The sequence below is a fragment of the Cupressus sempervirens genome, chromosome 5, assembly GCF_028749045.1.
Source record: "Cupressus sempervirens isolate cs-2001-9-10 chromosome 5, ASM2874904v1, whole genome shotgun sequence".
Classification (NCBI taxonomy): domain Eukaryota; kingdom Viridiplantae; phylum Streptophyta; class Pinopsida; order Cupressales; family Cupressaceae; genus Cupressus; species Cupressus sempervirens.
In genome coordinates, this window is record NC_143122.1 from 80,793,474 (window position 1) to 80,807,993 (window position 14,520).

The 14,520-nt window shown below is 36.3% G+C and overlaps 1 protein-coding gene across 2 annotated transcripts in view; it reads left to right on the forward strand.

Annotated features, from left to right (window-relative positions):
- The window catches only part of LOC149554650 (uncharacterized), a 105,376-nt gene that overhangs the window by 55,138 nt on the left and 35,718 nt on the right, over positions 1–14,520 (forward strand). For both annotated transcript variants that reach the window (XM_089828712.1, XM_089828713.1), the window contains exons 8-11: positions 827–1,207; positions 1,430–1,505; positions 1,637–1,700; positions 1,888–2,023. In XM_089828712.1, coding sequence (XP_089684838.1) covers positions 827–1,207; positions 1,430–1,505; positions 1,637–1,700; positions 1,888–2,023 — 657 coding nt within the window. The remainder of the gene's footprint in view (positions 1–826; positions 1,208–1,429; positions 1,506–1,636; positions 1,701–1,887; positions 2,024–14,520) is intronic.

The following is a 14,520-nucleotide window of genomic DNA, read 5'->3' on the forward strand; positions in this document are numbered from 1 at the left end:
TTGTGGTTGACCAACATGTCCCATGCCTAAACCAAATCCCATCAATTGGTCTTCTCGGGTCACTTCATTGTTGTCCTCAACATCACTATGAGTTACCAACATTGGCTGGTCAAAGGTATGACCCATTATGCCACCATCCTGCCTTTTCCTACTTTCTTAGACCTCCAAGTTTGAACCTAGGCAACAATGCCAAAAATGTTGAATGCCTAACTTGAGATGGATTGTAATATAATTTATGGCTGTTCAACAATATTCCACAACATAAACTATAAATGAATTATCATCAATAAGATAACCAAAGATAACACAGAAACAAATAACCCAATAAATGGCAGAATGATATATCTTTCATAGCATAGTAATTTCTGACATTAGCAACCAAAAAAATTATCCTAACCTCCATACAAATAGTGCTTGGCAGTTGGTTAAGACTGTCAACTGTCGGCAACTGACAACTTTCAAGACAAATATTTTAGTACATTACCCTTAACTAACAAGAGTATTATTGATGGCATAATTGCCACCTACAGCCAGTTCAATAAAGACATAATGATCTAAAGTATAGTTGAAACACAAAATTCGTCTGAGCAACATGCCTGCCAACTTAGGATGACTCTTTAAAATGTCAATTTATATTCAACTTACAGTATCTTCTATATAAACACATGCTTCTTGTGTTATATCAAGGTTTAAAACAATAATGTCTGCATTCAAGTTTCCACTCTAGCATTCATTCAAGTCCAACTAGTTTGGTTGCAGAAAAAGCTGACTAAAAGATTGGGTTCACATGTTTCTCATTCAAGCTACCTATTTTTACTATGTTCAGGTTTTTGTGTCAAGCAAGGATGGAACTAAAATACCAATGTTCCTCGTGTCCAAGAAGAACCTCCCCCTTAATGGGAAGCACCCAACATTATTATATGGTTATGGCGGTTTCAATATTAGTGTCACCCCATCATTGAACGTTGCACGCATTGTCATTGCAAAACATCTGGGTGTGATATGTGCCATTGCAAATGTTCGTGGTGGTGGAGAGTATGGAGAGGAGTGGCATAAAGCAGGTTCTCTTGAAAATAAGCAGAATTGCTTTGATGACTTCATTTCCTGTGCTGAATTCCTTATTTCAGAGGGGTATACACAGCCTAAAAAGTTATGTATTGAGGGAGGTAGTAATGGAGGTCTCCTTGTTGCTGCTTGTGTAAATCAGGTTTGATACTTTTTGCAAGCAGTTTAATGAGTTGATTTATCTACACCAATAAATCTGATAACTGCTCTTGGTTATCATAATCTATTGTTATTTTGTCTCCAGCGACAATCTTACCTGCCTTGTGTTGCAATTCAAAGAAAAGGAAAATTTAGAAACCTAGAAGCCATATGGCTCTCTGGACTCTTTTAGCCATTTGAAATCTGACTTGTCTGTATAACTCAGAGACCTGATCTTTTTGGATGTGCCTTAGCTCAAGCTGGTGTAATGGATATGCTACGCTTCCAGAAGTTTACTATAGGTATGTATCAGCTCAGCACATAATAGATATTGTGTGCTATCTACTTCAATTTTGTTATGAAGAATGTTTTCAGTTAGGTGCTTGCGTATGTTGAAGGTACATGAGCATTGAAAATATTCTGCAATCTTCAGGGCATGCTTGGACAACTGATTATGGTTCTTCAGATAATGAAGAAGAGTTCCATAGGCTGATCAAGTAAGAAGACAATCATAGCTTATACCCCAAGATGACACTGAAGTGAATTGATAAGATAGATTGATTATTTATAAAAAGTTCAGAAGGTTTTTGGTGTTGTCAGAAATGCCCTTGTATTTATTTCCATTTTTAAGGTTAGCCATAGAGCTCCTAATTGGTTACCATCTTTTTCATTGAATTTTTGCAGGTATTCACCTTTGCATAATGTTAAAAGGCCGTGGGAAATGACAGGGTTGAAAAGTTCCCAGTACCCAGCAGTCATGCTATTTACTGCAGATCATGATGACCGAGTTGTCCCACTTCATTCTTTAAAACTCCTAGCTGTAAGTTTTCACAGAACTCTCTTCTCTATCAATAAATCCTAGATATTAAACCATCTGATAAATATCATTGTTTTACTGCTATTGTCATTTAATATTGAGATATAGGCAATAGGCTATATATATAAGCTGCATACATATATAAGGTCTTCATTGCATATTAATTGAATGTCATTAATAGTAAAATCATTAAATTTCAGGGTAGCAGTGGCCAGCTATTTATTGCTCAAGTTTTGGCTTAATCTTTTCTTTCTGTCTTTTGTTTAGTGTCTTCAATTCGGCTGGTACATTAGAGTTGACAGTGGAATGCTATTTTGCATGTGTGGACTACATGTGACAAGTTCTTGTTACAGTTCTAAAATTTGACGATCTCTAACTATTCCTTCTATTTTCACCTTTGTAGAAACTGACGACTTTTACAGTATCCAGACAATGTCCAACAACTCAATAAATTAAAACATAAATGCTGAGAAGTACATCTAGTGCTGTACTTTTGTCTCTCTTTTCTGTCAAAGGATGGGTGTGCATAACTTTCATGTAGCTAAGTCTTCGCTGAAAAGTTTTTCCATGAAGGGATTCTGCTGGTGCCCCTTAGACACTGTTGTAGTTGCCTATGGACCTACACATATCAGCTAGACAAGGACTTGGAAAAAGTATTTGGCATTTGCCAATCCAAATGAGGCTGATCTGCAAATAAGGTCTTCAATTGCTCTGTTTTCGAGGTGGCGTTGACTCCAATATTTTTGCCAAAAAGTTCAACAAGAATCACCAGTCAGAATCTTGGTGAGATGATCCATTTTGGCTTGTTTTGTGTCACTGCTTGGATTAGCAAATTTTATGAATGACATTGACAATCACATAACTGTGATTTTCACATTGGGTCGTTTGTTGATCTTAATGTTTGCTAAGTATTTTTGTAAACCCTGATTGTGTGCAGCATGTATTTTATATCCATATCCATATCCATATCAATATCTATATCTATATCTATATTCTTTTACTATTATTGTTTACACTATTGACATTTCTTTGCATAGAAGAAAACCAAAAAAATTATATAGTTTCTTTCTTAAGTTTTAATTGGCATAAAAATGTGCCATTGCTAATTTATTCCTATTGAGTTTTAAATGACTTTAGGGTCCGTTTGGTTCATGGAAGATGACAGGAATTGGCTTTTTCAAAATCTGGATTTGAAAGTTTTTTGCGTTTGTTTCAAAATTGACAAAATAAAATTAGAATACTAGACTTCAAATTTTGTCTCAAAACCAGGTTTTCAGACTTCCTACTAGCAAGTAGGAATTGAAAATCAAAACATCATTATGCTTTTTGACAAGCTTAAAAACAATAGATTGGACCTACTTTTTGGAGTCTACTTGCAATTCCAAGCTTACACATAAAAATGTGTCTTCCCACTCATCTTCTGAATGAAACAAAGTTAACAAACGGTTCAAGTAAAATCCCAAAAGTAGGAATGAAGATTTGCAAAACCTTGATTTGGCTAAATCGAGATTCCATGAACCACACGGACCCAAATGGTTTGTTTGTGTTGGTTTTTAGCTTTTAACTTCTTTCAGTCTTAGGAAGTGTTATGCACCCATTGGTTAAAGCAATTGCTAGCATCAAGGAGGATGGATATATGAGGTGATATCCTTGATGTGACTGGACACCAATTCATTCAAGACTTTTGATTCTTGCACCCAGTGCAGATCTCACCTACCCTCCCACATTCACTGTCCAATTTATATGGGTTGAAGCCGATTAACAATTTCTTCTATGTTTTCCCTTGAATGCTAGGAGAGTTACCATGAAGAGTACCTTGGCCAAGGTAATTTCCTCATGGAATATGGTGAGATTTTATGTTGGCTGTTTAGTTGTAATTGACAAAGAGGTCGGCGTTCTCTTGCTCTGCTTTGATTTAGTCTAGTAAAAGGGCTCTCTTCTAAGAGGATTCGGTTTTTTGTCCTTCAGATATTCTAAATAAACCCCCTTGGAATCGTTGCTGCTTAGTTTTATTGTCTACAGATGATTAGTTATCAAAGTTTCTTGTAGCACTCTAGTCCAGCAATTATAACTTGCACTAGTTTTGGAAAACATGGGCCTGCGATGTTTTAGGGATCACTGATCCAAAATTGATTAAGTGGTGCAGACCTGTTTTAAACATTTGGACAATTAGGGTCATGGCATGAGTGCACAACCCATTGTAGGTCAAATATGGCAGCCAAATAGAGTCAAAGGTAGGTTATTTGTGCATATTCTTGTTCCTCTTGGAATTTTATGTGATTTAGAAAACAAAAAAATGGCCATGTATTTAAATTTGTATTTAGAAGATATGGCTGCAAGATGGTTGTTAAAAAAGTTGCACAATTTGCTGCTGAAGTGGTTTGATTTGAATTCATTTAAATGATTGATTGGTCTTTTTGTAAGCTCGTTTAAGGTTTTAATCATCTTAGATGGCCAATAAGCATCCAAATCATGTCAACAATATGAGTGATTAAAAATTCTCATGCTAAAAAACTGCCCAAAATAGTAACTTTTAGCATTCCAAAAATTGCAATCTTTGGTTTTCGGTGTTTAATCTTATGTATTCTAATCATGAGGGGATTGAGATATGCTTTATATTCTATCTTGATGCCCGAAAGAGTGTTGGATGTAGATAGTTTGAGCTATCGTGGAAGATCATATTTCTATGCAAAATCCATGGGAGCAAGAGTCTTTGTTTTGGTGTTCTAGAGCACTTATAAGAATTGATAGCGTTGGGATAGGTGTAGGCAACATTTATGCCAATAGTAATTAATATACTTTTGTTAATTTAAATTGGCAGTATGATAAAACCTTGTTTTGGAAGGGCACTAATTGCTGATGGTTAGCAGACTTAACCAACCATTGAGTCTATTTGTATTCAGTCCAGAACAAGTTATGTTGTGGTTATGTATGAGAATACTATGCAATTCAAGATATCATTCTGCTATTACATTGTGTTATTTCTATGTTCTTTCTAATTGCTCATATTCTATTGGCTATGATTTATAACTCATTCATGTCCAGTTGAATGTCACTATTTGCATTATATGAATTGATACATCCATATGATAGCTAACATTTTGACGTTGTTGCCTAAGTTCAAATCTAGAGGTCTAAGGAACTGAGAATAGGTGGGTGGTAGCATAATGGGCTGCATCTTTGACCAACAAGTAGTAGTAATTGGCAATGATGTTGAGGACAATAAAAATGTGTCCCGATAAGACTAGTTGATGCAGGATTTGGTTCAGGCATGGGACGTGTGAGTTAACGAGTATGTACAAAGGGAGGCTTGGGAGAAAGTGGTCTTGATTGGCATAGTACATGTCAAATTCATGGTGAGCGCTCCTATGTACGATCTTCTAGGTATCCTTCCAAGGTTGTCGAATCACACATTGTTAGAAGATCAAGAACAACATAAGGCAGGAGAGAGGGAACACCACAAGCAACAAATACTATAACAATATGAAGAGAGGAATTGGAGGGAGAAGGAACTGCACGACACAATGTTAATGTTGTAAGGATCGTTTCTGCAAATGTATTTACACTGCGATTGTTACAGGTCTATTCCAAATGCAGATCCCAATCTCTTATGAATATAAGAGGAGACATATCTCATGAAGAGACATGTCTCTATGATTAATCATTATTAGTTAATATATTAACAATATAATTCACAATATAACATATGTATTATATATAGTATATAATATATATGTATAATATAGTGTATATATATATATTATATCAACATTGTATGTTAAGATTAAATCAATCTGATTGCAGCTATAATCTTGACATTCCCTCTTAGTTAGGGAGGATTGGTATAGAACACATTATGCTCTCAAGTATATCAAGAGATATCATCTTAGTATAATATTCTTGGAATGGTATATTCAAGGATATCAATACGAATCCATCAACACACACACACATATATATTAACATATATTCCAAATGGAATTTGCTTCAATTCACTATGAGGCTAAGTTTCTCAACATTCCCTCTTTAGCAAAGAGAGATTAAAGCATTATAATAAAAGATTTGAACACCACCTTAAGTGTGGTCTATGATCGATTTAAGTTATGGTGTGCGGCAAGATCTGGCCCAAAGAACCATAACAAATTGATTTTCATGGTGTCCGACAAAATCCGGGTTGAAGAACCATGATAACACTTGCTCCAACACATTTTGGTATTAGGAGATGGATCAACTATTGATAAGGTCGCTACTTTACAATGGTTACCTTCTGGTTGATACATTCATTATCATGACTTCCAGCTCTTTGGAATAACTTAATGAAGTCTGTCATGATAACAGGTCTACCATTTATAAGATTGTCACCTTACAATGGTTACCTTTTGTTTGTATATGTCAATGAAAGATCGTCACCTTTCATTACATATCATATGTGAAATAGTAACCACCATGAACCCAGTTAGAGAGTGGTATAAATACTTTCACCGTAATTTTCTCTCACAGAGAAGAATGCATTACAAGGGGTTTCACTTAGAACTTCTCCTCATAGAGAAGATATCATTCACAAAGGATTGCACCTCAAAAAATTCTCCCTCTGAACAATGATCCTGGGAAGTCAAGTCCAGTAGTTACTTCCTTAGAGGCTCTCTTCCCCCAAGGACTCTTGATAGACTCACTTTGATTCTGATATCAGTCTTCCAATTTTCTAGTGATAAGTCAATACTTCCTCATTATGCACTCAAGAGTAGGCCCATCAAAATTATGTAGTCACACACATGTATTTCTAGACTCCCTCTGAGTATTAATCTTCTAAGCTCTTGTGTTCCCTTCAAAGAAGTGTCATACTCCCTCTCAACGTAGACGAATACTCATAATCGAAATCATCAAAGATATTTGTTTCAAGAGCCTCACTTTATCCAGCCTGATCATTAGAAGACTAATGAATTCTAGATCATAACTTCTTTAGAGCTGCTGCCATAAGATTGAGTCTGCACTATATTTGGTAAAGTACCAACCTTCTTTTCCTGCAAGAACATCCTCAAACACAAGGGAAAAAGGCAAATAACTCTTATAGTATTTGTAGAATTAAAAATAACAAGTAAATATAATACTCAAAGATAATGAATACTTATCTGCACATTAACGTTCTTGATACAAGAAAATGCCTCTAATGGAGAATGAAACATTGGTTAAGATGATTCTTCACTCCCGCACAATGTAAAATTCCCACTCTTATTAGATCTCTTCAAATATGGCAACCTTCATTTTTTTTAATACATCTTAGAACCTTAGTCTAATTGCACTTTGAGAGGGATATGATAGGAACAACCGGAATCATTTCCATGTAAATCCCTATGTTAGCTTCTACCTTTTCTCCAAGAGTTCACAAGATTAATATTTTAATTTTAAAACCTTTATCCTCCTACACTTGCATTTGTTGTAGTGGCAGATATGTTATAATTCAGACTCCACATGAAATGAAGCTCCTCAAACCACTTGGGGACTCACAACCTCAATCGTTGATAGTCTAATTGCACTTTGAGAGGGATATGATAGGGACAACCGGAATCATTTCCATGTAAATCCTTATGTTAGCTTCTACCTTTTCTCCAAGAGTTCATAAGATTAATATTTTGATTTTAAAACCTTTATCCTCCTACAACTGCATTTGTTGTAGTCGCAGGTATGTTATAATTCAGACTCCAAATGAAATGAATTTCCTCAAACCACTTGGGGACTCACAACCTCAATCGTTGATAGAGTAGAAAACACCCAGCTTCAATGATTTTATAATTTCCAGTGTAAGGAGCACTTAACTTCAACATAAATAGGGACAATTATTGTAATCTCAATCACTCTAGACTTCATCTTAATTACCACTTGAGATTGGATCTTATGAATCCAAAATGGGTGTTATTGATAATCATGGGAAAGTAATAATAGTTTCATATAGTTCACTTGTATACCCAATAGTTTTCATATGGTTAATATTCGATCTCAATATTGCATTCTCTTACAAGTAGTCATCTTCACAATCCACTATCAACTCTAATTCATTTTCAAGTAATATCAAGGCCCTTAATTTTATCTTTCATTGTAATGTCCCCGTTTTGGCAAGTCTGTATAGTTGGAGTTAGCTCATCATATTGACCCTCGTGAGCTGACATGGTGTCTTGGGGGTCCTAGTTGTGGACTTACTATTTTTAGTGAGTCTATTCTTGGCAGTGTCTATTTTTGGTAGTGTAATGGGTGGCTCTGACAGTTGGTCATTGCCTGCAGTGAATGAGGATAATAATTCTATGAGCTCTTATTTATTAATTAATTATTAAAGTTGCATTATTATAATAATATTTATGTTATTATAATAATGACATTAAGAGATATTTCTAAAATTGTGTTGGAAAGTTTCAAGTGTTGAGTTCTTTTGGGAAACTTCCACAATTTCTGAAGTGGATTTTTTTACGACACTTTGGCTAAGAAAGGATTTAAAATAGGAGCTCATTTCATTGGGAAAGGCACGCTTGAATATTTATTTTCTTTTGTTGCCTTTGTGGCTTTTTCTAAGATTCTGAGAAGTTCTTGGCAATTGTGTTGGAGTATACAATTGGCCAACATCTACTGTATTTTCTGTGGCTAAGGAGAATAATCTTGAATATAATTATTTGTTTTGTTGATATCTGGCTAACGGTTTTAGAAGTGTGGAAATTATTTTGAAGGGTTTCATTGCAAATTATTGCTGAAGTATATTAATTTGGAGTCTCATCCTCTACTGTTATTTCTATATTTGAGGTGAGATTTAGTGAAAGGTGTCACCAGTGATTGCTAAGAAACTGTGAATTGTTAAATCATTAATTACTTGCGTGTGGAGCTAGAGATTGCTTGTGTCTTGAAAGAGGCAGATTGACCAAGTCTGGAGGCTGCGTTAAACTTCTCATTATTTGGGGTGGTCGACATTCATAGAAAGCCTGCGATAAAAAAATAAGGGTTTGGTTGAGTATAAATTGGGGTTGCGTGTGATACCCTCCAGCTTGTGATTTAATTTATGGAGGTCACGGATTAATCAAGAGTGGTGGCCAAATTATTTGGGAGCTGCGATTTTGAGAGAGAATTAGGGAGCCACCCAGAACCATTGTGGCTATTGCACAAGGACACAAGTGCCATCATTTCCTCCTAAGGCTGCGAGTACAAACTGGTTTCCAATGTAGTCAAGAAACTCTTGTTCCAATAATTGTTATAATTTCCCATCGAATTGGAAATTGCTCTTCCTTATTTATTTATGAGTATTGCATATCATTTGCTGCATTTTCTTATATTATTCAAAAAAATTTAAAAATATATAATCCAAAAATTCAAAAATATTGAAAATACACAAAAATCGATTTTGTGCATCAGCATTACAATTTGGAGTTTTTACAGTGGAATCAGAGCTAGGTTTCCTGCCAGCTTGTAGGAATTGGGCTTTGAATCAATTGATAGTGGTCAGTGCTTGGTTAGAATTCCAGTCATTATTTGAACCATTATTCTCTATTCAGTATCATGGTTGATGATAGGAGATTTGTGTCGGGTATGCACTTTATCCGAAGAGGATGTACCACTCCACCTCGGGAAGGTGAACCTGAGATACAGTTTGGTTATGTCGATAGTCCATGTGGTTCAGCGAGGTTAGGAGTTAGAGATGCTGATGTTAGCAATGAGGCTATGTAAATATTTAGGAACTTGGTACCCAGACAACAGAAGATGATAGGTGTATTGCAGCAGTTGTCTAACACTCTGCAGCAGATAACACTTCCTCAAGGACGGAGTAGGGATAGAGCTCGAGATGTTTCTGTTGGTTCTCATAGATCTCAAGTCAGGGATAGAATTCGAGATGGTGATAGGTATAGAGATGCGAATCGGGTTCGAGTTGAGGATCGGGGTGGATCAGCTGATAGAGTTGACATGCATACTGGCACTTATGATAGGCATGATAGGCTGTAGAGGTGCACATTTATGATACCTAAGGTGGATGCGGTCAGTATTGATTCTGGGGCTACTCCTTTTGTTCATGACGTGGTGGTACACTTTGTGGAGTGGGATGCTTTACCACAAGCTATTAAAGATCATTTGAATTTTGATAGGTTCTTAACTAAAAAATGGGAGCATTCTAGAGCGAGGTTAGCACCTGAGAGACAACAACCTTGACAGACTGAGTTAGAGAAAACTGCCAGTAGGATGACATTGGAGCACTTTGATGGTACCGAGAGTTATAGCTCAAGCTTGGATTCATAAGCTCGACACATATTTGTCTTTGCGTCCTATGTTAGAGGTGGAAGCTATTAGATTTGGAGTGTTGCATCTGGATGGAGTTGCCCATGACTGTTGGTACCATGGGTTAGTTTCTTTACAACATGATTAGATCACTTCCTATCAGGAGTTTGTGGATCGCTTGATCGAGAGATTTGATAGGAAGGATCTGGAGGTGTACTTTCATGAGTTGGCTCAGCTGAAGTAGTCTGGTGGATTGGAGAGTTACATCAGTGAGTTCTAGAGGCTTTCAGTCATGGTTTATGATATTTCAAAGCACAAACGAGTGATGTTATTTATGGAGGGATTAACTAAGCCATTCCGTAGATGGGTGAAGTCATTGGACCCATCTTCTCTACATGTAGCGATGAGGAAGGCACGAGACTTGGAGTCCTCTTCGTGAAGCAAGGTTGCTTCGAAATCTTCTGCTCTTCCGCTCGATGATGAGCCCCCACCAGTTGTTGAGGACAAGGGTAAGTCAATGGGAAGGTCTGATGATATTTCTAGAGAGGATTTGAGGAGGCGTCAACTTTGCTATTGGTGCAAGGGGCCTTTATCTAAAGGTCATACTTGTGCATTGAGGTCGAAGGAAGTAGCGAATCATGGTATGTGGGTTTACACTGATGTGATTGAGGATGAGTCATTATAGCAGCATAAGGATGTCGATAGCGATGATCGTACTGATGATAGAATTTATACTGTGATGGTCTTTGTAGTTTGGTATTTGACTCACATTTTCGGGATTTGCATCGGATACAGAGTTGGTCTGAGCCTAAGCTAGATTGTTTGTAGGATGATTGGGTAGGTGTAATGAAAGAGAGTGTGTTGAGATCTCCTATGGATTTGTCTGTTAGTAATGTTCTGACTTTTACATAACTTGCATAGGTATTCAGTGCTATGTTGCAAGTCATGTTATTGGTTTTGATGATGGTATTGACATGCAAGTTGGTTCAATGAGGACAGGGACATCACTTGCTTCTTATGGGATCGCGGTGGAGGTTTTTGTATGATGTTGGATTGCTTGAGGACAAACAATCTCAGGGAGGGAAGACTGTAATGTCCTCGTTTTTGGCAAGTCTGTGCAGTGGATGGAGTTAGCTCATCATAGCGACCCTCGTGAGATGACATAGTGTTTTGGGGGTCCTACTCGTGGATTTACTATTTTTAATGAGTCTATTCTTGGCAGTTTCTATTTTTGGCAGTGCAGTGGGTGGCTCTGACAGTTGGTTGTCACCTGCAGTGAATGAGGTTAATAATTCCATGCGCTTTTATTTATTCATTAATTATTATAGTTGCATTATTATTATAATATTTATGTTATTATATTAATGACATTAATAGATATTTCTAAAAGTGTGTTGGAAAGTTTCAAGTGTTGAGTTCTTTTGGGAAACTTCCACAATTTCTAAATGGAGTTTTTAGGAAACTTTGGCCAATAAAGGATTTTAAATAGAAGCTCATTCATTGGGAAAGGCACGCTTGAATATTTATTTGCTTTTGTTGCCTTTGTGGCGTTTTCTAAGATTCTGAGAAGTTCTTGGCAATTTTGCTGGAGTATACAATTGGCCAACATCTCCTACTGTATTTTCTGTGGCTAAGGAGAATAATCTTGAATATAATTATTTGCTTTTGCTGATATCTGGTTGAGGGTTTTGGAGTTCCTTGCAAATTATTGCAGTAGTATAATAAATTGCAGTCTCATCCTCTACTGTTCATTCTGTATCTGAGATGAGATTTAATGAAAGGTGTCACCAGTGATTATCAAGAAGTTGTGAATTGTTAAAGCATTAATTCCCTGCATGTGGAGCTATAGACTACTTGTGTGTTGAAAGAAGCAGATTGACTAAGTCTGGAGGCTGCGTTAGGCTTCTAAAAACCTGCGATCATTTTTTGGGGTGGTTGGTATTCATAGACAGCCTGTGATCAGAAAACAAGGGCACAGCTGAGTATAAATTGGGGTTGCATGTGATACCCTCCAGCCTGCGATTTCATTTATGGAGGCCACCCATTAATCAAGAGTTGTGGACAGATTATTTGGGAGCTGCGATTCGGAGAGAGAATCAGGGAGCCACCTAGAACCATTGTGGATATTGCACAAGGACACAAGTGCCATCATTTCCTCCTAAGGCTGTGAGTACAAATAGGTTTCCAATGTAGTCAAGGAATTCTTGTTCCAGTAATTGTTATAATTTCCGATCAAAATGGAAATTGCTCTTCCTTATTTATTTATGAGTATTGCATATCATTTGCTGCATTTTCTTATATTATTCAGAAAATTTTAAAAGCATATAATCCAAAAATTCAAAAAAATCAGAAAACATTGAAAATACAGAAAAATCAGTTTTGTGCATCAGCATTACAATTTGGGGTTTTTATATTCGCATTCTTCTTCAGATGCTTGGGAATACCTAAGATGTTGTTTTGTGGTCATATAGACTGTGTATGCATGGAGTTATTCAGTAATATTTATGCTCAACCACCATTACTATGTAACGAAGTATGAGTTCTATTTCAACACATAGCAATCATAATCCCTTCAGGTAAAATATAGAAGCTTCCTATTCGAGAAAATATTTAAATCTCCAACAATCCATATTAAACAATGTTTTACTAATATTTTCTCCAATGATTATTCATGGAAATTATTGCATTCAAACTTCCTTCATAATACATATCTTTGTGTCGGCCCCTATCTGGATTAGACTCCCTGGTCTACCAGTAGAATACTGGAATGAGGATGTTTTCAAAGGGTTATATGGATCCTTTGGGGGATTCCTATCTATATATTCCATGATGGCAGCTAGAACTAGACTTGTGTATGCTAGGATCTGTGTAAATATCAACCAGAACACTGACCTCCATCTTGATATTTTCATTCATTCAAAGTTGGGTAAATGGCCGTAACCACTTGAATACGAATCAATGCCTTTCTCATGCTTAACAAGGGACACCACATGCCTCCATCCAAATCACTGCCCTCAATACCAAACTTCTAATTGCATTTGGGGTATGAAAAATATAACATTTACAAGTCAGTCCTAGAATATTTTGCTGATATAGCCCCTCTTTGTGCTTATGAATGTTCTGATTATGATCAATATGAAACTGTCCAAGCTTTCCGAATTTTTTTTTTGGTTCTGAAGTATCCCCTTATAATCATGTAGATGAATTGATCTTCAAATATATGAAGAATGTGGTCTTGTGAGTCGATTCCTCCTTCTAAATGTATGGTGTAGTTTCCTCTGGACTGATTTTTTGCATTTATGAATCCCAAGGATGTAGGTGGTTCATTACTTGCCAAATTATAGTTTTTGTGTAACTTTGACCTGAGTTAGAATAATTAGAAATGAAAATACTTTATTTCTTGCAATCTCCCAGTGACGTAAATGGTAGTGTATCTGTTTTATTGTGGTAGTTTATTTGTCTGGTTATTGCTCTTGTACTCCAACGTAGCCTCTCAATCAGAAAATACAACCATCTGCCTGATTTAGTGTTGGCTCTTAACACTCTTTGAATGATGGATTATACTTCTCATTAGTTGTTTATCCCTTTCCTATCCTCTTGTTTGATGTGCAGACCCAGTTATGAGAAGAAGAGATAATTTCTGACTGTACAATCTACTACTGATCTCAATATGTAAGGTTTAATATCACAGAAAACTTCAGCCAAAAATGTTAAATAGCATTGCTTGGTTTGTAATCTCCAAATGTGTATCTGCTTTCCTATCTGACTTATTTGCTGGTCCTATCTGACTTGGCCGCTGGTGTTTGTTTGGTGTCTGTATATTTCTAATGCTGTTACTATCTCTAGAATGGATAAACCTCAGGTTCAATCCCCAATATGAAAGCTGTTCATTATCCTGTAAGTTGCCACTCTCAATAAATAATTTCTTCTGCCTTTCCAAGCAACGATGTAGTTGTACAAAAGAGGGGATATTGTCCAATTATCAAATGTTCCATTTATCATTGGGATCCTTAACACTATTGCATTCTGTCCATCATCATTTGAGGTCAAAAATCTCACTGAATATGTTACGTGCAGTCCAATGTATTTGTGTTTGTTAAGAGGGCCATATTGTGTATGTCTTATACATTTGCAGTTGGCTCTGAAACCATGTTAATGTTGTAAGGATCGTTTCTGCAAATGTATTTACACTGCCATTGTTATAGGTGTGTTCCTAATACAGATCCCAATCTCTTATAAATATAAGAGTAGGAAAA